Here is a 23,244-nt window from a genome sequence, read left to right as displayed (position 1 = left end):
CGGTGCTGGCCTGACTCTGCTCGCAAAGATCATTGGTGACTGGCATTTGTTCATGAAGACCATCGGTGACTTGCACTTGTACATGAAGATCATTGGTGACTTGTATTTGCTCATGAAGATCACCAGTGACTTGACTCAGTCCTAGAAGATCACCCGTGACTTGACTCTGTCCTTGAAAATCACCAGTGACTTGACTCAGTCCTTGAAGATCACCAGTGACTTGACTTGACTCTGAAAGGTCAACGGTGACCAGCCTTGTCTCTGAAAAGTCCATGGTACCTAGCCCTGACTCTGGAAGGTCATCGGTGACTAGCCCTGACTCTGGAAGATCAGCGGTGACTAGCCCCGACTCTGGAAGGTCAGCGGTGACTAGCCCTGGCTCTGGAAGATCATCTGTAACTAGCCCTGACTGTGAAGGGTCCACGAACACCTGACTCGACTCTGGGGAGTTCACTGTAACCTGACTTGACTCTGGAGGGTCGACTGGAACCTGACTTGACTCTGGAGGGTCAACAGTGACTGTCATCCTGTGCAGTGGTGCTGGGCAAGCAGCCATCTTGGGCCATGACTCTGGACAGGGGGCCCTCTTGGGTTGTGGTGCTGGGCTGGCAAGCATCTTGTGCTGTGGCGCTGGACCGGTGGCCAATTTGGGCATTGGCGCTGGGTTAGCGGCCATCTTGTGCTGTGGCTCTGGACTGCCAGCCATCTTGGGCCATGACTCTGGACAGGGGGCCATCTTGGGTTGTGGTGCTGGGCCGGCGAGCATCTTGTGCTGTGGCGCTGGACCGGTGGCCAATTTTGGCATTGGCGCTGGGTTAGCGGCCATCTTGTGCTGTGGCGCTGGGCTGACAGCCATCTTGGGCTGTGGCGCTGGACTGGCGGCCATCTTGTGCTGTGGCTCTGGACTGGTGGCCATCTTGGGCATTGTCGTTGGGATAGCAGCCATCCTGTGCTGTGATGCTGGGCTGGCGACCACCTGGTGCTGTGGCGCTGGGCTGGCGGCCATCTTGGGCTGTGGTGCTGGCTCAGCAGCCAGGACGTGAACCGTTTTGGGAATCTCTAGGATCTTTGACAGCATATCGAAGTAATCAAGAAATGTGTCAGTGGCCATCTTGGGTGTTGGCGCTGAGCTGGCAGCCATCTTGCACCGTGACGCTGGACTGGTGACCACTTTGTGCTGTGGTGTTGTGCTGGCGTCCATATTGCCTCGTGGTGTGGGTTGGTGGCCATGTTGCCTCGTGGCGCTGAGCTGGTGGCCATCCTGTACTATGGTGTGAGGCTGGCTTCCATCTTGCCTCGTGGTGCGGGGTTGGTGTCCATGCACCGCAGCGGCGCTGGGTTGGCGGCCATCTTGTGCTGTGGCACTGGACCTGTGGCCATCATGGGCAGTGGCGCTGGATTTCTCCATCTGCCATGGTGAGACGGCAGCTCTGGTCCCTCACACATGAGCCCCGAGTCGAAGGGGGGTCATGGTGGAGAGCGATGCTGAGCTTCCTCTCGCCCACTCCCTCCTCGGTGACCTCCCCTGGTCCCGCGAAACATGACCAGGCGGGTTCCCTCAAACCGATTGCTTCTCTCCCGCTCGGTGGCTGGGGAAGAAGCATCAACCGACATACCGCTGGATCTTGTTTGTGACGGAGTCCTTCTGTCACGTTCGGTGATACAAGAAACAAGGAGAGATCCAAGTGCAGGTATGATGTTTTATTTAGGGCAAATCCAAAGGGGTAAACAGTCCAGGCAGGGTCAAAACCAGAGTATCCAAACAACATGAAACAGAACAGAACACACGGCAAGGACAAGACTACTGATAGCATCAAACATTAGACAAGGACTCCGTGACACATACTCAGACAGACCGGGTATAAATACACAGACGGTGATGAGGGAAATGGAGACAGGTGGGGAATCGTCAGTTAACTCAAACAAGGAGGAAGGTGACCAAATAAGGGAACAGACAGTTAATAAAGTGCCAGACACCGTGGGAAAGGAGGACACTTAGTGGAAACCCAGGGAACACAACCCAGACACTGTGACAGATATTGACCCTTAAGAAACTTTCAGTAATGCTGTCACGTAACAAATCTGTCCAAATATAAAATGAAATTAATAGATAATTTCTACATTGGAATAAAAATTTAAAGACTGCACAACTATTATAAATTGTGAATCTAAATAATTGGGAATCATGAAAAAAATTATAATACAATAAAAGCATGTATCTATTATCTGTTTCATGTATCTATTATAACATTTATGTAGTTTTGTTTGCTTGGCTGTTTCCTTATAAGAGTCCAGAAATTTGTCAAGTTTTTCGTCGGGTGTCATTTTAAATTATATGACGTCATGACATTGCCGTCTTGCCACCAGCCAATCGCTGCACTGCTGATCATGGTTTCGAGTATCGATACATATCCCCTTTTAAGCCAACACATGAACGTGCAATTATCTCAGATAACTCAATCCAGCGATACTAATCATACACAACAGGTGTGTTCGAAGAACCCAATTAGCCGGATCATGATTAGTACGATGATATCATCTTTGATGTGTCATTTGATCTCGGATCTAATAAGCAATGTACGAAGAACGGGCCCCAGGTCTTTTTTAAGCAAAACAAGCATAAAAATGGAGCACAACCATGGTGCATCGCTCTCTCTCTCGCTCACCGCTGAACCAATCAGGACTAAGAGGAATATAACAGGAATAAACAAAGTATATTTTGTATAATTCCCTCTACAAAACTGCAAATAACTGAACATTTTATAACACTTCCATATCTAACAACAGGAATTAATGCAACATGGTCTGGTCTATGAATCCTTTTCACATGCCCATCAGCTGACTCCAGTGGAACTCTGTCAATGTATTACTAGTCATCCTCATTCCCCTGACTGAAGTTAAATTCTGTTACTGGTTTTACTTTTATGTCCCTTTGATCTTCCACAGAAAATGACATGGTAGAAGCAAATTTCTATAAAGCACTTGTGTTCAGCACCCCTGACCCTTCTCTGGTCGCACTTCATATACTGGGCTGTCTGGGTATTTCCTCTGAGCTGCCATGAACCTTTCTATCATACCTCTGTCCCCACTTTTATGAGCCATCTTGGAAGCCAATTGGTAAGCCTCTTCCATTCTCTCTTTCCACTTGGTTGTATATTCTTGGGGTGAAGTACCTGCGTCATCGGGGCTCAGGCCAAACATGAGGTCAATGGTAGTTTGGTGTGATGGCCAAAGAGGAGATAGAATGGTGAGAAGCTTGTGGAATCATGACGTGCACAGTTAAACGCATACACTCCTTTAGCAAGGGAACTTTTCCAGGCAGATTTCTCTGTTAAGGTTCTCAACATGGCCAGCAGGGTTCTACTGAACCTTTCGACCTGTTCATTCCCCTGTGGATTGTAAGGGTTGTTGCAGAAGCTGTGAATGCCACAGTACTACTGGAGCTTGGCAAACAGCTGATTTTCAAATTCTTTGCCCCAGTTGTGATGGAGCTTAGCTGGAAACCAGAATTTAACCCTCTGGAGTCGACCAACATGGATACGCATTTTGTGGCATCTTCTTCTGATAAGTTTTGATCGTACAGATAAGAACAATACATCAATCGAATCTGTAAAGGGTCAACTTTTATTTGTGAATATAACTAAGCTTCTTTTCATGAATATCTGCTCTGATGTTTTCATTGGTGTTTGCAATCGTCTGAGGTATAAATGTATCAAGTAATCCATTAATATCACTGATAATAAATGTGCTATGTGGTAATTGTGTTCTTTTTTTTCACCTATAAATTACTACTATCAGTGACCATCACAATAATAATAATGTAGTTTATTTGTATAAACAGCATGCTTACTTTTTTTATTTTAGATTTGACGATAACATTGAAAAGAACCTTATGCAAAGTGAGCCAATGCAAATAAGATGCCCACTCAGGAACCTGGTACCAGGAAATGCTAGGTATGTGATGTTCATTTATGTTTTTCAATATGAATTATTGAACTTCTGCTCTCCAAACCTGCATTTATTTGATCCAAAATACATAAAGTTGCATTTGCTAAAGCAATAATATTGTGAAATATTTTTACTTTTTAAAATAGCTGTTTTCTATTTTAATATATTTTAAATTAAATATTCAATTTAATTGAATTTATTCCTGTGATCAAAGCTAACTCCAGTCTTACTCCAAGTGTAACAACATACGCTACTATTCAAAAGCATGGAGTCAGTATATATAGAAATTAAAACTATAGTTTTAGCAAACATGTGATGATAAATACAAAAATCATGGTACAAACAATGCTGTTCTCAGAAAAATAGTTCTCAGCTTTTTTCAACATTCAGCTGTTACTGCCTGGAAATGTAGCAGTGTTAAGAGGCTCGCGACCTCCTGGGAGGTTTCCAGAGCGGCTAGTTCGTCCATCTTCTGCCGGTGTGCCGTTTCAGGGCACCAAACTAACTGCTCTGATGACACCAGAGATCAGTCTTGAAAGGCTGATTCCCTTAGTAGGCTATTTGGCAGCATGAAAACTACTGCCAAATGTGTCTCAGCGGGTCCTGCACACTGTAGTGAGAGGCCACAGAATCCAGTTTGGCTCTCCTCGCCTCAATTCAAATGGGGACTTTGCCACCTTGGTGGGCCCCGAGCAGGCTCTGGTATGGAACAGAAGTAGATACTCTCTGAGGACAGAGACCATTGATGTGGTCCCTCCTCGTGTTGCAGAGTCCAGGTCCTACTGGGTCCTTCACTGTTCAGAGGAAGGATTAGGTGTTGTGTCCTTTTTTAGATCTGCATTGTTTGAACCGCTCATTCAGGGGACTGAAGTTTAGCACGCTTGCACAGGCCAAGTCCGAGGACTGTTGTGTCACGATCTATCAAAAGATGGACTTATCTCCATCCTTTCTCATCAGAAGTTCCTGAGGTTTGCTTTTGGGGGCAAACGCCTACCAATACGGTTCTTCCTCTGGCCTTGCACTCTCACCCCACACTTTCACTACTCAAGCACAATGAAAATTGGTTGATATTGGCTCAATCAGAGCAGATGAAGGTTTGGCATCGAGGTGTCATTCCCACTCACATGAAATAGCTGGGGTTAATACTTAATGCCAAGAAAAGTGTGCTTTCTCCAATACAGAGAACCACTTATCTGGGAGTGGTGTGGGATTTGACCACCATTTGACCACGTATGTCACTTGCTCAGATCAAGTCGATCCTCACTCCAGTCGTGAGAGTGAAAGAAGGCCGGTCACTCACTGTCAAGCAGTCTCAGAGATTGCTGGGTCTGATGGCAACTGCATCCATAGTGAATACTGTTGGCCTGCTGTACATGAGACCTCTACAGTGGTGGCTCAAGACCAAGGGGTTCTCCCCGAGAGGAAACCCACTTCACATGCTAATGGTCACGCGGCAGTGCCTACGTGCCTTGGATATGTGGAGAAAACCTTGGTTCTTGTCTCAGGGCCCGGTGCTGGGAGCTCATTGTCACCGCATAATGCTTGTGATGGAAACATCCTTCACCGGCTGGGGTGCGGTCATGAGTGGCCACCCTGCCCGCGGTCTGTGGAGTGGCTGCCATCTGACATGGCATATCATCTGCCCGAGGAGGCTGGCCTTGCTTTCAGCCCTACATTACTTTCTCCCAGACCTAAGAGGTCACCATATGTTGCCGCGCATTGACAACCCAGCAGTGGTCTCTTACATCAACCACCAAGGGTCCATCACAGTAAAGATGGATTCATCTGTAATTTTTTCCCACAATTGCCCCCCTGGGGAGTTATGGAGAGAGATCACTGGGACGGAGTCTGGCTGCTGTTAGTAGCCCAGTTTTGGCTGGGCTGGGTATGGTTCTTGGGCCTTATTTCTCTTTTTGATGGCACTCCATGGGAGGTTCCCATCAGGAGTGATCTCCTCTCACAGGCGGAGGGTGCTTCCCCACATGGAGCTTGGAGGCTGTAGGTGTGGTCTCTAAGGAAGCACAACTCTTAGCTTCCAGTCTCTCAACCGAGGTTGTTGAGACAAATTTCCAATCCAGAGCTCCTTCAATGAGGAAACTGTATGCCTTGAAGTGGAAGCTTTTAACCTCTTGGTGCGAAGACTATTAGCTCGACCCAGTTAACTGCCCAGTTGGTACAGCTCTGGAGTTTCTGCAGGCTGTTCTCTCCGCAGGGTTGACCCACTCCACCCTGAAGGTCTACTTGGTGGACATGGCGGCATACTACACCACTCTCGGGATCAGTGGGCAGACACCCTCTGGTTACATGTTTCCTCCATGGTACGCTGAGGCTGAGGCCTCTGGCCAGAAGAAGCTTATGATAAGCTAAGAAGCTTATGGTGATCAGGACACTATCCCCTAAGCGTTCTCTGATGGAGCTCGAGTTCCTGAAGAGAAACATCTAAGGTTACGTAAGTAACCATGGTAGATGGAACGAGATGCGGCGTTGCAGTGCCACACTTCCGGCATTTCTGGCCGGTGCTTGCTTCATCCTTTCAGACTAAATGCCGGCTTTGCCACTCATGCTTTAAGCTTCCTGGTCTCTGACATCACCTGCCTATGACGTCTCACCCATCCATTGGACTGATTACACACGTGATTCAGAGCCGTCACACTGGAGGCGTTCCCCAAAGCGTTCTCTGATGCAGAATCTTATTCCCTCGAGGAACCATGGTTACATACCTAAACTTAGATGTTTTCCACTAACCACACATAAACGCTGTTTTCTCAAAAACACAATCATGTACATACATGCTATTTACATAGTATTGTAGCCCAGTTTGTACTGAATACAGTGTTCAGTTCAGTGTTCAGACTTTAGCCATGTATATGTTTATAAGCGACTGAAAAAAGCACAAAAGTCAGGGCATGCCAAAACTTCTCCAGGCCCCTAAAACCCCCTTAGACCTCAGAGGGTTATGGACAAAATACAAGGATATTTTCAGTAGCAGTTTTGATGGCTTTGTTGGGGCAAGCATAAGCCTGCGCAAACTGGGTAAAATGGTCCATCAAGACCAGTATATGCTCATATTCTCTCTAAATGAAGGAAATCAGTGGACACAATCTCTACAAAAGCAAAACTTATAGAACATATCAGTGCCATCAAATTGACAAGTCCTTGGGTCATGGTTCACAAACAAGGCAGTTAAAATGTTTAGTCACATTGTCAATATAACAGTGTACTCTACTCTATCCGTATTTTCAGATGTAAACTTAGGATAGGTTTTTTTGAAGACAATGAGTACAAATTGACACATATGTGGAATATTGATTATTTGAGACTGGACAGGATTCACAGTTACACCTTTACTGTTGGTCTGTCAATCAATTACTCTACAATGTCAAGTCAAGTCAAGTCAAGTCACCTTTATTTATATAGCGCTTTAAACAAAATACATTGTGTCAAAGAAACTGAACAACATTCATTAGGAAAACAGTGTGTCAATAATGCAAAATTATAGTTAAAGGCAGTTCGTCATTGAATTCAGTGATGTAATCTCTGTTCAGTTTAAATAGTGTCTGTGCATTTATTTGCAATCAAGTCAATGATATCGCTGTAGATGAAGTGACCCCAACTGAGCAAGCCAGAGGCGACAGCGGTAAGGAACCGAAACTCCATCGGTGACATAATGGAGAAAAAAAACCTTGGGAGAAACCAGGCTCAGTTGGGGGGCCAGTTCTCCTCTGACCAGACGAAACCAGTAGTTCAATTCAAGGCTGCAGCAAGGTCAGATTGTGCAGAAGAATCATCTGTTTCCTGTGGTATTGTCCCAGGGGGTGGTCTGAGACAAGGTCTTTACAAGGGATTTGTATCTGGGGCTCTAGTTGTCCTGGTCTCCGCTGTCTTTCAGGGCAGTAGAGGTCCTTTCTGGGTGCTGATCCACCATCTGGTCTGGATACATTATGGATCCGGGTGACTGCAGTGACCCTCTGATCTGGATACAGACTGGATCTGGTGGCTACAGTGACCTCGGAATAAGAGAGAAACAGACAAATATTAGCGTAGATGCCATTCTTCTAATGATGTAGCAAGTACATCGGGTGTTATGGGAAGTGTTCCCAGTTCCGGTTTACCTAATTAATGCAGCCTAAAAATCCTTTAATGGTTTTGGATATTAACCCCTTTACGTGCAAACATCGCTGACGGCCCCAGTTTATTATTGTTTCACTTTCACAGCACATTAAACATCACTGTCTTACTTCATCTGGACAAACTATGCATCAATTGAAAGTTTAAAGACTCTAGCTTCGATATTTGACCATGTTTTTGATAAAACATTGTTGCAGTGACAGATATTTAGTGATTTATGTCAGGAGTGCAAAATAATAAATCCGTATTATGCCACATTTTGAATAGAAATTCACCACTCACTTATATTCAGTCACGTCAAAAGCGGTTTATTTGTGTTCACATAGACTCACTGAACAGCGTCAATAAGGATTTATAGACCAAAGATGCATATCTGCGGAGATATATGGATATATTTACTGATGTTTACTTCATATTTCTTCAGACAGAATCGTCATTTCTATTCATTTTCCACGGATTTACGCGATCAGATGATAAACAGCCTCTCCCAGCGATCTGTGTATGTGTTTGCTGTGCCGGCAGCTCGTGCTGTGTGGCTCAGACTCTGATTGGGCCTTCCCAAAAGTCAATCTGAGAGTGTAATATCTGGACACCGCCCCATCGTGTCACATGCTTCCTGCACACTTCCTGGTAGTTATCTGGCCAAAACAACACTGAAACACCTCTGTACACACAAAATATCCGAACAATAAACCCGCGATTACGATAGTAAAGCTTGGTATGAGAATTTCTTGAGATCTGGGGCGTTTTTATAAAAAAAATCGAAAATGTACATCGGAAATGCTAACTTGTGCAGCGATGAAAAAGGCTACAAATAACATATTTTTACAACAGTAAACGACCAAATTCCACCCCTGATCGCTAAAGGAAGTTATTATAAACACTCGATCGGGGTTTAAAGTGAGTTTTTAGTAAAAGTGTACTAATAATTTCATAAATTCTCAGATGTAGCTTGATGCTAACGTTAGCACCAATGCTACTAATAGCAGGTGCTTTTCTTCTTCATGATGCATTTTTGTCTCAATAATTCACGTAAGGTCGTAAGAAAATGTTTTGTTGTATTTTTATAGTAAGACTTTTGATAAATAAGGGCTAAATGCAAACAGAGACTGAAGTGAGATTGCTGCTTTGTGTCTTTGTAAAGCCTGAAAAACCACAATCAAGGCTAATAAAGGTGGAATAAAAACAAAAGAATAATGATAAAAGAATAATGCGGATAATGTGTCATACCTGGCGGAGGTGTGAAAGACTCGTTTGGTGAGAACAATGGAATAACAGATAGGGATTAATCGGGCAGTTTTCACAGCCAAACAAACACAAAATACACAGGAGAGTTTACATGTGAGATCTCACAGAGATGACAAGGGCCATAAATCAATCTGATTAGCCTGCTCTAAAAACACACATGACATGGCCTTAGAAAATATTTCATAAAATTCACCGTTTTACAGATTCGATTATGAAATTTTTTATGAAGGTTTGGAAGACTTGTGGCCTTAGCTACACTGTGTTTTCAAAATCATTTCCTACATCAACATTTTTTTAAATACATTTAAAACATATGTTTTTTATATTTTTATTTTTGTTTTTATGTTTGAGCTTATATATCTCTATTATCATAACAGTCTGAGTGATTCTGATTCCTTAACAGTAAACTTTAAAGTGTCAGCTTTGTGAACAAAGGTTGATTATGTATCTAGTCAGAAAGAATCATGAGCAGAAACCTTTTTATTTTGGGTATGTAATTTCGGTCTCCATGCCAAAAAAGGGGGGTTACTAGTAAGGGGTTAAAAGCATATTACTATGTTATGTGTAAGCCAGGTTAAAGAGATGGGTCTAATCTAGATTTAAACTGCAAGAGTGTGTCTGCCTCCCGAACAATGTTAGGTAGGTTATTCCAGAGTTTAGGCACCAAATAGGAAAAGGATCTGCCGCTCGCAGTTGATTTTGATATTCTAGGTATTATCAAATTGCCTGAGTTTTGAGAATGTAGCGGACGTAGAAGATTATAATGTAAAAGGAGCTCATTCAAATACTGAGGTGCTAAACCATTCAGGGCTTTATAAGTAATAAGCAATATTTTAAAATCTATATGATGTTTGATAGGGAGCCAGTGCAGGGTTGACAGGACCAGGCTAATATGGTCATATTCCGGGTTCTAGTAGGAACTCTTTTCTACTAAGCGTGCAGAACAACCACCCAATAAAGCATTACAATAATCTAACCTTGAATTCATAAATACATGGATTAACATTTCTGCATTTGACATTGAGAGCATAGGCCATAATTTAGATATATTTTTGAGATGGAAAAATGCAGTTTTACAAGTGCTAGAAACCTGGCTTTCTAAGGAAAGATTGTGATCAAATAGCAAACCTAGGTTCCTAACTGATGACGAAGATCTGACGGAGCAACCATCAAGTGTTAGAAACCATCAAGTGTTAGACCAGCCATCTATCTCACTCATTGGTAGTCTTATGTCATTAATATTGTGTTTAATTTGTTCTATGCCCTGGGGATATGCCACTGAAGCTGACCTTTAGAGTTCACTCTCTATACATGCAACTCCTCGTCTGATACTTCTTTGGTAAGTTGGTTTTAGATAGGACAGTTGGCTTTAGTGTTGTATGTCGTGAACTCAATGGTTTAAAACTAAACTGTTTTCAAAATGAAAACTAAAACAGAAATTTGACAGTTAAAAAGTTTCTGTTTCAGGAGAAATGGGAAGCCACTTCAAGCGCTGGATGCTCAGCCTTGAGGGCTAAATCATTTGCAAAGGGATCCAGTCCACCCAGAAATAGGTACAAAGGCTGCAAAGGGAAAAAAAGAAGAACTGTCAATCCATATGTCGCCAGCCTCTTGTGCAAGCTCATGGACTTTCAGTGGAATTTCATTTGAAAATGGTGACTAAGATGTATACATTACACGTATGTTTAAACAGCAATGACTGAGGAGGCTGGGGAAGTTAATTCTAGTGTTCATTCTCAACTGCCTTTCAAAGTTAGAATGCAGAACTCATTTTACATGCTCTCTTATATCGCCGGCAGCCATATAAACCTGGAGCTCAAGACCGGTTGCCCACTGAAGCTAAGCAGGGCTGAGCCTGGTCAGTACCTGGATGGGAGACCTCATGGGAAAATTAGGTTACTGCTGGAAGAGGTGCTAGTGAGGCCAGCAGGGGGTGCTCACCCTGTGGTCTGTGTGGGTCCTAGCGCCCCAGTGTAGTGATGGGGACACTATACTATCAACAAGCACCGTCCTTCGGATGAGACGTTAAAGAGCCAGTAAGATGAAAATTCTAAGCTTCCTATCACTGTTTATAAGTCCTGTACAATAGGTTTAAATCCATCCAAGGTTAAAAAAATATTGTCATTTTGTCAAAATATCATTTTAAAATTAACTCAATTCTCAGAGATCCCCAAACGGTTTTCGCGAAGCTGTTCAAAAGATTCAGTTTCCTTAAACCCCACCTTTCGGTAGCATACTGTGTTCTGATTGGTCAACTGACATAGTTTTGATTGGTTGTTCCGCACACAACTTCATGGTAAACAATGCGTTAGCATCTTTTTGGGGTGAATTATGTCTTATTCCTCTCATCGCGAAGCAAACAGTAAAATAAAAAACTTGAACAGTCTCGCTGCTTTTTCTTCTGTGTGGGCGTATTTAAGCCGCGCTTCAGTTTGAATCTGAATAGCGCGTTCAGCGCGGGGGCGTGGTCACATTAGATATAATGAAGGGAGACGTGAAAAACGGACATCGCGTTGTTTTCATATGGATTAATTTATCACAGAATATCTGTTATCAGCACTTGTTACACTTCATTTTAATGACGTGTTTGTAAATGAAGATCAGCACAGACAAAGGCTGCAGACAGCACACCTAATGATAAGACGCTAGGGAGAAAACAAACACATAACTTCATAATCATACTTCGCATTGTGATTCGGAGATGCTTGTTGGTCTAAATAAAGTTGGTAATGAACTCTCTTTTATGGCCAAACGCTTTGAAAATCCCGCCTTGTACTCACCGAGATTAGAAAAGCAGTCATCAGTGAAATGTTGTGAACACAACAAAATGGATTTGTTGTACTGCTGTGGTATTGTGGTAAAAATTAATTTTGGCCATTGGTTCTTCCGATCTTCATTCTTTGGCAGTGAAAATAAAACATACTTGCCTTTACAATTAAAAACACACTGTCTCCTCGACATGATGCTATCACACCAACCAGAGCGTCTGTGTGGGGGGTGGGGAGGTCAGAGTTCCGTTTCTCCCAAGACGGTAGGCGGAGATTATTATGCAAAGTGTTCCTAGTGACGTACATTTGAAATCTATAACGACTCGTTTCAGCAATTCAGAGTCAACTCCTTACTTTAGAAGCCAATAACTTTATAAATCTTTTTGGTTTAATTACTTTGCACATTGTTTACACTGATGGACAGCTACATCATACACTGTAATACAGGTAATTTTTGATTTCCCATCTGTGTGGCTCTTTTAACCGAGGTCCTGACTCTCTGTGGTCATTAAAAATCCCATGTCTTTCGAAAAGAGTAGAGGTGGGACCTCGGCATCTTGTGGCAGGATGGCTAGATCCTCCTATATTGATTGTTAGGATTGTTGGCCTATCAGTGGTTAGGGGTGAGCATATAAAAGGTGGAGTTGTGTCACAAGGATGTGTTGCTCTTAGGTGCCCCGCCCCTTTCTGGTACCAGTGTTTACATTGTGGTTAGCAGTGTGGCTAACTTGGTCACAGCTCACTTAGGGTTCTTTTTGTGCATCTATCCAAAGGGTAAGCATTAGAGTAATGTGACTTATGGCATCTTTGTACTCTTGTTGTGCTAATGTTAGTGTTTTGTATCACTTTTAGCCGCATGAAGTCGACTGGTTAATGTTGCAACCGGTGTTTGGTCAGACTGCTTACTTGGGTACGTGTATAAAGTTTATAGTACAAAGTTTAATCATACTGTGGGAACTAGTTGGTTGTTTTTCATTGCAGAAGTTCGTTGCTGCCCGCTCCTGGCTCCCACACCATCGTGTACATCGTTCATGACTTTGCTTCGGTGTGACGTTTGGCTGCATCTTCCTAGTTTTTATTAACAACTTTTGGTTCAGGTTCAGTGCTGGCCCTGTCCATTTAACATTGCGAGGTGCTCGTGCGTTGGAGAGTTCCTGCTGTGGTGCAGGACTCCGGACATCAGTATTAAGAAGTGTTGCTGTCTTGTTCCTAGCTTGTTTGTTGTGCATTTGTTTTTCTTTGTACTCCATGTGGAAGGCCGGATGATTTGAATTATTCAGATTTATTATTTGATTGTTCCTTTCTTTTGAGCCCAGTGTGTATTTCATTTTTTTGTTTTTTTAGTTTAACTTTATTCTTTTGTGAATGTTTGTCTGGAATTGTAAATTATTTTCCTTTTTAGTATTTTTGATCTGGTTTGTTCATTTACAGGTGCTGTGGGTCAAACCCCAAAAAGGGCAGGGAGGCAGATCTCCACATGTGTGCGGTGGTGGTGCTATCTTGTCACCGTGTGCAGTGTTGTGGCGTGTCGATCACCAACCAAAATCTCACTGGGTGTGAATGAGTGCACCGATAGTGTGTGATAATTGCATTTTGTGATTCTTAAGGAGTTGATTCCAGCTGACCACAGCCCTGTAAATCTTTGCTCTTTTTGTGTGATCAGTAACAAGTAACCAAACATTAAGTGTGTCAATGCTCATGTGATTTTTCCCCTTTTTTAGTAATTTTATTATTTGGATTAATAAAGCTCTGTATTTTGGTACCCATGTCTCTCGCTCTATTTTTTGGAACCGAACCTGCATTGCCTTGATTAGCACCTGTGGGTGCGTAGTATTTCCCTGGGTGCAAGTCTTGGGGTGGCGTAGTCCTTTGTCTAGTGTTATAGTGTCTGTTTGCCTATGGCCATGCTGCTACATTCTGGCGTAGTCGGCAGGGTTCCACAGTTTTGAGCAGAGACGTGGGTCAATTTGTTGATTTGGATATTCCTTTAAATTTATATCGTGTTTTGTTTGTTTACGGTTATTCCTAGGAACAAGACAGCAGCACAAACTTCTGGAAGGATTTACCTGGCTGTTTTCTTTTCTACCCCAACCCCCTCCCCCTTTATCTTTTTCATTCCCCTGTTTGGTGGTAAGTGTTTGACATCCATTATGGAAGGAGAGTTGCAAGAACTTAGAGACCTTGTTGCCCATTTGAAGGCTGATAACGAAAGGCTCAGACAGGAACAATCTCCAGTTGTTGTAGATCCTGGCGTGGCTACTATTGCTGCCACCGGGGCATCTGTTGTGCAGCAATCTACCGGTGCTAGTGCTCCATTATCTGAGAGATTAATTTTTTTGCCCCGAGATAGAAAATGCCCCATGTTTAGCGGTAGATCAAGCCTTACCATTAATGAATGGGTAGAAGAAGCCCAAGCTTGCGTGCGGGCACGTCATTTGTCTGTAGTTGACCAAGCTTTTTTTCTTTTTGATCACCTGGAAGGTGAGGCCCGAGATGAGATCAGATATCATTCTGATATAGAGAGGGGGGATCCTGAGAAGATAATTCAAGCGTTAAGAGAATTGTATGGGTGTTCCCTGTCTTATGTAGCTTTACAGCAGGCCTTTTTCTCCAGGAGACAACAGGAGGGAGATACTTTGTTAGAATTCTCCATTGCATTGTTGGGCCTCCTTGAGAAAGTGAAACGGCAGTCTCCTCATGTCATACCGAATGCAGAAGCTTTATTGCGTGACCAATTTGTTGAGCACGTTATTGATATCAGCCTTCGTCGTGAACTCAAGCAATTGGTCCGCCGTCAACCTTCCTCTACACTTTTAGAGGTGCGTACTGAGGCCATGCGTTGGGAACGGGAGGGAATGCCGGGGGGCGTAAGGGGACGAAGTCAGTCTGTTCCACTGGCTTATGGGGTCCAGTATGCTGTGCAGGGTGAGTCGCGTACAGGTCCTCCTAGTTCTCCTTCAACAGAGTTAACTGAATTAAAAGACATGTTAAAAATACAACAAGAGCAGATAAATCAGCTTTCCCAGGGTTTAGCTCATTTGCAGGCTCCAAGCTCACGCAGCCGATCCCCACGTTATGGTCATGTTATCTGAAGGAGATGTCAACGCCCTGGCCATTTTGCTCGGGAGTGCAGGGAAGAACCTCCGATTGGTAGTAGGCAGACTCGTCCAGCACAGCAGTCGGAAAAATAAACCCCACCGAGTTGCAGAGCCACAACTCGGTTGGGGAGTTATCAGGCTCAAGTGTTGTAAACGTTTCCACTCCAGCATCTCGTTTAGTGTCCTCCTGCCCTCATCTTAATGTTCTTATTGGTGGGGTCCAGGTGCCCTGTTTGATAGATACAGGCTCTATGGTTTCTACCATAACAGAGAGTTGTTTTCAGCAGTATTATGAGCCATGGGGGCAGGAGCGACTTAAGTCTTGCCAGTGGTTGCAACTTACTGCTGCAAATGGTCTTTCAATCCCCTACATTGGTTACATGGAGCTAGATGTTGAGTTTTGTGGCAAAGTGGTCCCAGATTGTGGGGTGCTGGTTGTCCGAGATCCTCCTGGTAATTCTGGGTTGAGGGTTCCAGGTGTGTTGGGAATGAATGTCCTTAAAAGATGCTACCAGGAGCTCTTTGGGCAACACGGCATATCCCTTTTTGATTTACCTGCCGTGTCACAGGCCCCTAGTCCTTTGATACATGCATTGCAGCATTGTCATCAAGTTAATACTCAGTTTTCTGTTGATCATGCTGGTACAGTTCGGGTGCGGGGACATGGGGTGTGTCGCATTCCGGGGGGGCACGATGAGGCTTGTAGCAGCAACCTGTTCAGAGCATTATTCTACTGGCACTGTGCTGTTTGAACCATCTGAGGCTGGGTTACCTGCTGGGTTGCTGGCCTCCCCTGCACTGGTTCAAGTGACTCGGGGTACAGCCTATATACCTGTGGTGAATGTGGGTGTTACTGAGGTTGTATTCTACCCAAGGACATCTTTAGGCACCTTGAACGGTGTTTTTGTCATAAGTTTGCCTGAAGGCATAAGTGAAGTGAGGTCAGCCACTGCTATGGTAAGTGTTCATACGACTCTGGTGAGTCCTACAGTACAGGAGCAGATTGACTCTGTAGATTTGTCGATTTTGTCAGTGGAGGAACAAGCTCAGGTTCGGGCCCTACTCCAAAAATTGTGTTCTCAGCTCATGAGGGGGATTTGGGTTGCACTAACCTTCTTTCGCATGATATTCCACTTTTAGATGATACCCCTGTCAGGCAACGGTACAGGAGGGTCCCCCCTTCAGAGTACGAGGTGGTGAAGGCACATATTAACCAGCTACTGGAATCACAGGTGATTAGAGAGAGCTGTAGTCCATACGCCTCCCCTATTGTATTGGTTAAAAAGAAGGACGGTAGTCTATGGATGTGTGTAGACTACCGTCAGTTAAATTCTAAAACTAGGAAGGATGCCTTCCCTTTACCTCGTATTGAGGAATCCCTTGATGCCCTGACTGGGGCCCGCTGGTTCTCCACAATGGACTTGGCCAGCGGGTATAACCAGGTCCCTGTCACAGAGGCGGATCGACTTAAAAGTGCTTTCTGTACTCCATTTGGCTTGTTTGAGTGGAACCGGATGCCGTTTGGTCTCTGCAATGCTCCCAGCACCTTCCAGCGATTGATGGAACGGTTGTTTGGTGACCAGCAATGCCAATCTTTGTTGTTGTATTTGGACGACATTGTGGTGTTCTCTTCCTCTGTGTTCCAACATTTAGAACGGCTGGAAGTGGTGCTGGATCGATTGGCGATTGAGGGACTTAAAGCTAAGCTCCAGAAGTGTGCATTTTTTCAGCGAGAGGTGAAGTATTTAGGACATGTTGTATCATCTCAAGGTGTCGCTACGGATCCAAGCAAGGTGGAGGTAGTGGCCCAGTGGCAGACCCCAACTAGCGTTTCAGAATTGCGCTCCTTTCTGGGCTTCGCCAGCTATTATCGGCGTTTTGTGGAGGGGTTTGCTAAAATGGCAGCCCCTCTGCATAAACTGGTTGCTGAGCTGGCCAGAGGCAAGTCTAAGAAAAGTAGGGGACCGAGTTTTAGTGGGTCCTGGACGGCACACTGTCAGAGTAGTTTTGAGGCACTAAAAGGTAAACTCACCTCTGCCCCTGTTCTTGCTTACGATGACTTCTCCGTTCCCTTCATTTTAGAGGTTGATGCTAGCTATAGTGGCTTAGGTGCCGTCCTTTCCCAAGAACAAGGGGGAAAGGTGCGGCCTATTGCCTACGCTAGTCGTAGTCTTCGGCCCACTGAGCGCAATATGTTTTTGGCGCTCAAGTGGGCCATGATGGAGAAGTTTCGTGAGTATTTGCTGGGGCACAGATGTGTAGTTTTTACTGATAATAACCCCCTTAGTCATCTTGCTTCAGCAAAGTTGGGGGCGACTGAACAACGTTGGGCTGCACAACTTGCTGCTTTTGATTTTGAGTTAAAGTATAGGTCAGGGAAAAGTAACCGAAATGCAGATGCTCTGTCGAGGCGGCATCCACCTGATTGCAGTGGGCTGGAGGGTTGGCTTCCAGGCACTGCAGTCCCCCATGTTGTACAGCAAACAGGTGTAGATGTGATTCCTCAAGCTACTCAAGCAATTATTTCTGTTTTGCCTAGTCATTCTACTACCGACTTGGTTTCTCTGCAGTGGGCAGACCCAGTTATTAAGGGGGTTCTGAGTTTCTGGAAACAGAAAGTTTTTCCTAGTGTAGAAGAACGTAGACAGTTGTCTAAGTCCAGTCTGGTGTTGCTCCGGCAGTGGGATCGTTTGGTGGAAAGAGCCGGTGTGTTATACCGACGGGTGTTTCACCCTGATGGGGGTGAGGAGCTTTATCAGTTGATTTTGCCCACCATTTTGAAAGCGGATGTTCTGACACAGCTCCATCAAGAGCATGGACATCAGGGCATCGAACGAACCACTGAGTTGTTAAGGCAACGATGCTATTGGCCGGGTATGTCTGCAGAGGTGGCCCGTTGGTGCCAGGAATGTGAAAGGTGTCAGTCTGCCAAGGATGTGCAGCCCATTGGCCATAGCTTCATGGGCCATCTGCTAGCTTCGAGGCCAAATGAGATTTTGGCCATTGATTTCACTATGCTTGAACCTTCTCGTTCAGGCATTGAAAATATTTTAGTAATGACTGACGTTTTTACTAAATATACCCTGGCTGTCCCTATAAGGGACCAACGTGCTGCAACTGTGGCTCAGGTTTTGGTGGTGGAGTGGTTTTTTAAGTTTGGGGTTCCTCATCGGATTCATTCAGACCAGGGCCGCAACTTTGAATCCTCCCTTATTCAGCAGCTCTGTCACCTTTATAAAGTGGAGAAGTCTCGCACTACTCCCTACCATCCAGCCGGTAATGGCCAGTGCGAGCGCTTCAATAGGACTCTGCATAATCTTCTCCGCACACTGCCTGTTTCAAGGAAGAGAGACTGGGCGTCCTGTCTTCCGCAGGTACTCTTTTGTTATAACACCACCCCTCATCAAGCGACTGGGGAGTCCCCGTATTATTTGATGTTTGGGCATGAACCGCGGCTCCCAGTTGACTTTTTGCTGGGGAGAGTTCAAGAGGAGGCGGCAGGTAGCGTCCATGACTGGATTGTGGAACATCAGACTAGGCTCCAGGTGGCATTTGAAGGTGTACGTGACCGTTTGAGGGCTGTTGCTGAACGACGTAAGGCACATCATGATCGGAATGTGCAGTGTACACCATTAGAGGAGGGCCAGTTGGTTTACCTACGGGAGTGTGGCATGCGAGGTCACCACAAAATCCAGAATTTGTGGGATTCGGTGGTATACCAAATTGTGAAAGCACCAAAAGATGGTGGTGCTGTATACACAATCGCGCCGATGGACGAGCTGAGCAAGGTAAAGCATGTTCACCGTTCCCTGTTGAAAGCCAGGATTCAAAAATGTCCTCCAGATCAGAATCCTAATGATAGCCCTTTGAGTGGAAGAGCTTTGCCCTCTGAAGATGAGCTGGATGAGGGTGACTTGTTGGCTTTAGTGCCCGAAGTCCCTCAAGCTTGCCTCTCCATGCAACCTAGGTCGGAATTAAGAGATTCTGTTTTAATGGTTGAATCTGCACCACAGAGTGGGTTAGCACCCTCTGGGTCTGTGACAGGGGTGCCAGAGGCCTCAGGACACTTGTGCTCTGGAGATGGGGGCTTGCCTCCTGTATCCGTGGCTGTATCTACAGACCTCCCTGTTCCTGATTTGGCCGTACTGCGAAGGACAACAAGAACTACTGCTGGACAACACCCTAACATTTATCGTCTCCCACGATCCGTGGGTGAAGCGACCAGTGAGGCCATGTCCTCATCTGAGGCTGCTTCAAGTGGGATTTCGGTCTTCTATAGGCCTTGGTGTTGAGTCCTGTGTCCTAGGGGTTTCTTTTGTATGGCATTGTCGGGACGACGATACAAAAAGCAGGGGTAGATTGTGGCAGGATGGCTAGATCCTCCTATATTGATTGTTAGGATTGTTGGCCTATCAGTGGTTAGGGGTGAGCATATAAAAGGTGGAGTTGTGTCACAAGGATGTGTTGCTCTTAGGTGCCCCGCCCCTTTCTGGTACCAGTGTTTACATTGTGGTTAGCAGTGTGGCTAACTTGGTCACAGCTCACTTAGGGTTCTTTTTGTGCATCTATCCAAAGGGTAAGCATTAGAGTAATGTGACTTATGGCATCTTTGTACTCTTGTTGTGCTAATGTTAGTCATAAGTTTGCCTGAAGGCATAAGTGAAGTGAGGTCAGCCACTGCTATGGTAAGTGTTCATACGACTCTGGTGAGTCCTACAGTACAGGAGCAGATTGACTCTGTAGATTTGTCGATTTTGTCAGTGGAGGAACAAGCTCAGGTTCGGGCCCTACTCCAAAAATTGTGTTCTCAGCTCATGAGGGGGATTTGGGTTGCACTAACCTTCTTTCGCATGATATTCCACTTTTAGATGATACCCCTGTCAGGCAACGGTACAGGAGGGTCCCCCCTTCAGAGTACGAGGTGGTGAAGGCACATATTAACCAGCTACTGGAATCACAGGTGATTAGAGAGAGCTGTAGTCCATACGCCTCCCCTATTGTATTGGTTAAAAAGAAGGACGGTAGTCTATGGATGTGTGTAGACTACCGTCAGTTAAATTCTAAAACTAGGAAGGATGCCTTCCCTTTACCTCGTATTGAGGAATCCCTTGATGCCCTGACTGGGGCCCGCTGGTTCTCCACAATGGACTTGGCCAGCGGGTATAACCAGGTCCCTGTCACAGAGGCGGATCGACTTAAAAGTGCTTTCTGTACTCCATTTGGCTTGTTTGAGTGGAACCGGATGCCGTTTGGTCTCTGCAATGCTCCCAGCACCTTCCAGCGATTGATGGAACGGTTGTTTGGTGACCAGCAATGCCAATCTTTGTTGTTGTATTTGGACGACATTGTGGTGTTCTCTTCCTCTGTGTTCCAACATTTAGAACGGCTGGAAGTGGTGCTGGATCGATTGGCGATTGAGGGACTTAAAGCTAAGCTCCAGAAGTGTGCATTTTTTCAGCGAGAGGTGAAGTATTTAGGACATGTTGTATCATCTCAAGGTGTCGCTACGGATCCAAGCAAGGTGGAGGTAGTGGCCCAGTGGCAGACCCCAACTAGCGTTTCAGAATTGCGCTCCTTTCTGGGCTTCGCCAGCTATTATCGGCGTTTTGTGGAGGGGTTTGCTAAAATGGCAGCCCCTCTGCATAAACTGGTTGCTGAGCTGGCCAGAGGCAAGTCTAAGAAAAGTAGGGGACCGAGTTTTAGTGGGTCCTGGACGGCACACTGTCAGAGTAGTTTTGAGGCACTAAAAGGTAAACTCACCTCTGCCCCTGTTCTTGCTTACGATGACTTCTCCGTTCCCTTCATTTTAGAGGTTGATGCTAGCTATAGTGGCTTAGGTGCCGTCCTTTCCCAAGAACAAGGGGGAAAGGTGCGGCCTATTGCCTACGCTAGTCGTAGTCTTCGGCCCACTGAGCGCAATATGTTTTTGGCGCTCAAGTGGGCCATGATGGAGAAGTTTCGTGAGTATTTGCTGGGGCACAGATGTGTAGTTTTTACTGATAATAACCCCCTTAGTCATCTTGCTTCAGCAAAGTTGGGGGCGACTGAACAACGTTGGGCTGCACAACTTGCTGCTTTTGATTTTGAGTTAAAGTATAGGTCAGGGAAAAGTAACCGAAATGCAGATGCTCTGTCGAGGCGGCATCCACCTGATTGCAGTGGGCTGGAGGGTTGGCTTCCAGGCACTGCAGTCCCCCATGTTGTACAGCAAACAGGTGTAGATGTGATTCCTCAAGCTACTCAAGCAATTATTTCTGTTTTGCCTAGTCATTCTACTACCGACTTGGTTTCTCTGCAGTGGGCAGACCCAGTTATTAAGGGGGTTCTGAGTTTCTGGAAACAGAAAGTTTTTCCTAGTGTAGAAGAACGTAGACAGTTGTCTAAGTCCAGTCTGGTGTTGCTCCGGCAGTGGGATCGTTTGGTGGAAAGAGCCGGTGTGTTATACCGACGGGTGTTTCACCCTGATGGGGGTGAGGAGCTTTATCAGTTGATTTTGCCCACCATTTTGAAAGCGGATGTTCTGACACAGCTCCATCAAGAGCATGGACATCAGGGCATCGAACGAACCACTGAGTTGTTAAGGCAACGATGCTATTGGCCGGGTATGTCTGCAGAGGTGGCCCGTTGGTGCCAGGAATGTGAAAGGTGTCAGTCTGCCAAGGATGTGCAGCCCATTGGCCATAGCTTCATGGGCCATCTGCTAGCTTCGAGGCCAAATGAGATTTTGGCCATTGATTTCACTATGCTTGAACCTTCTCGTTCAGGCATTGAAAATATTTTAGTAATGACTGACGTTTTTACTAAATATACCCTGGCTGTCCCTATAAGGGACCAACGTGCTGCAACTGTGGCTCAGGTTTTGGTGGTGGAGTGGTTTTTTAAGTTTGGGGTTCCTCATCGGATTCATTCAGACCAGGGCCGCAACTTTGAATCCTCCCTTATTCAGCAGCTCTGTCACCTTTATAAAGTGGAGAAGTCTCGCACTACTCCCTACCATCCAGCCGGTAATGGCCAGTGCGAGCGCTTCAATAGGACTCTGCATAATCTTCTCCGCACACTGCCTGTTTCAAGGAAGAGAGACTGGGCGTCCTGTCTTCCGCAGGTACTCTTTTGTTATAACACCACCCCTCATCAAGCGACTGGGGAGTCCCCGTATTATTTGATGTTTGGGCATGAACCGCGGCTCCCAGTTGACTTTTTGCTGGGGAGAGTTCAAGAGGAGGCGGCAGGTAGCGTCCATGACTGGATTGTGGAACATCAGACTAGGCTCCAGGTGGCATTTGAAGGTGTACGTGACCGTTTGAGGGCTGTTGCTGAACGACGTAAGGCACATCATGATCGGAATGTGCAGTGTACACCATTAGAGGAGGGCCAGTTGGTTTACCTACGGGAGTGTGGCATGCGAGGTCACCACAAAATCCAGAATTTGTGGGATTCGGTGGTATACCAAATTGTGAAAGCACCAAAAGATGGTGGTGCTGTATACACAATCGCGCCGATGGACGAGCTGAGCAAGGTAAAGCATGTTCACCGTTCCCTGTTGAAAGCCAGGATTCAAAAATGTCCTCCAGATCAGAATCCTAATGATAGCCCTTTGAGTGGAAGAGCTTTGCCCTCTGAAGATGAGCTGGATGAGGGTGACTTGTTGGCTTTAGTGCCCGAAGTCCCTCAAGCTTGCCTCTCCATGCAACCTAGGTCGGAATTAAGAGATTCTGTTTTAATGGTTGAATCTGCACCACAGAGTGGGTTAGCACCCTCTGGGTCTGTGACAGGGGTGCCAGAGGCCTCAGGACACTTGTGCTCTGGAGATGGGGGCTTGCCTCCTGTATCCGTGGCTGTATCTACAGACCTCCCTGTTCCTGATTTGGCCGTACTGCGAAGGACAACAAGAACTACTGCTGGACAACACCCTAACATTTATCGTCTCCCACGATCCGTGGGTGAAGCGACCAGTGAGGCCATGTCCTCATCTGAGGCTGCTTCAAGTGGGATTTCGGTCTTCTATAGGCCTTGGTGTTGAGTCCTGTGTCCTAGGGGTTTCTTTTGTATGGCAT

At 45.5% G+C, this 23,244-nt stretch overlaps 1 protein-coding gene and 1 long non-coding RNA gene across 2 annotated transcripts; both read left to right on the top strand.

Annotated features, from left to right (window-relative positions):
• The first annotated feature begins 12,662 nt into the window (after positions 1-12,662).
• LOC113117882 (uncharacterized) lies at positions 12,663-13,647 on the top strand. Its single transcript, XR_003294220.1, has 3 exons — positions 12,663-12,866; positions 12,945-13,002; positions 13,524-13,647. It is a non-coding gene; the product is annotated as an uncharacterized LOC113117882 (long non-coding RNA).
• A 2,236-nt stretch (positions 13,648-15,883) lies between these two features.
• LOC113117843 (uncharacterized) lies at positions 15,884-22,941 on the top strand. Its single transcript, XM_026286770.1, is given in 5 exon segments — positions 15,884-16,259; positions 16,262-19,447; positions 20,002-21,243; positions 22,102-22,834; positions 22,932-22,941. Coding segments are annotated over 5 exon segments (5,547 nt in total).
• The last annotated feature ends 303 nt before the right edge of the window (positions 22,942-23,244 follow it).

The sequence above is a fragment of the Carassius auratus genome, chromosome 17, assembly GCF_003368295.1.
Source record: "Carassius auratus strain Wakin chromosome 17, ASM336829v1, whole genome shotgun sequence".
Classification (NCBI taxonomy): domain Eukaryota; kingdom Metazoa; phylum Chordata; class Actinopteri; order Cypriniformes; family Cyprinidae; genus Carassius; species Carassius auratus.
Note: the sequence above shows the minus strand (reverse complement) of the source record. Positions and strands in the feature narration are given on the sequence as shown.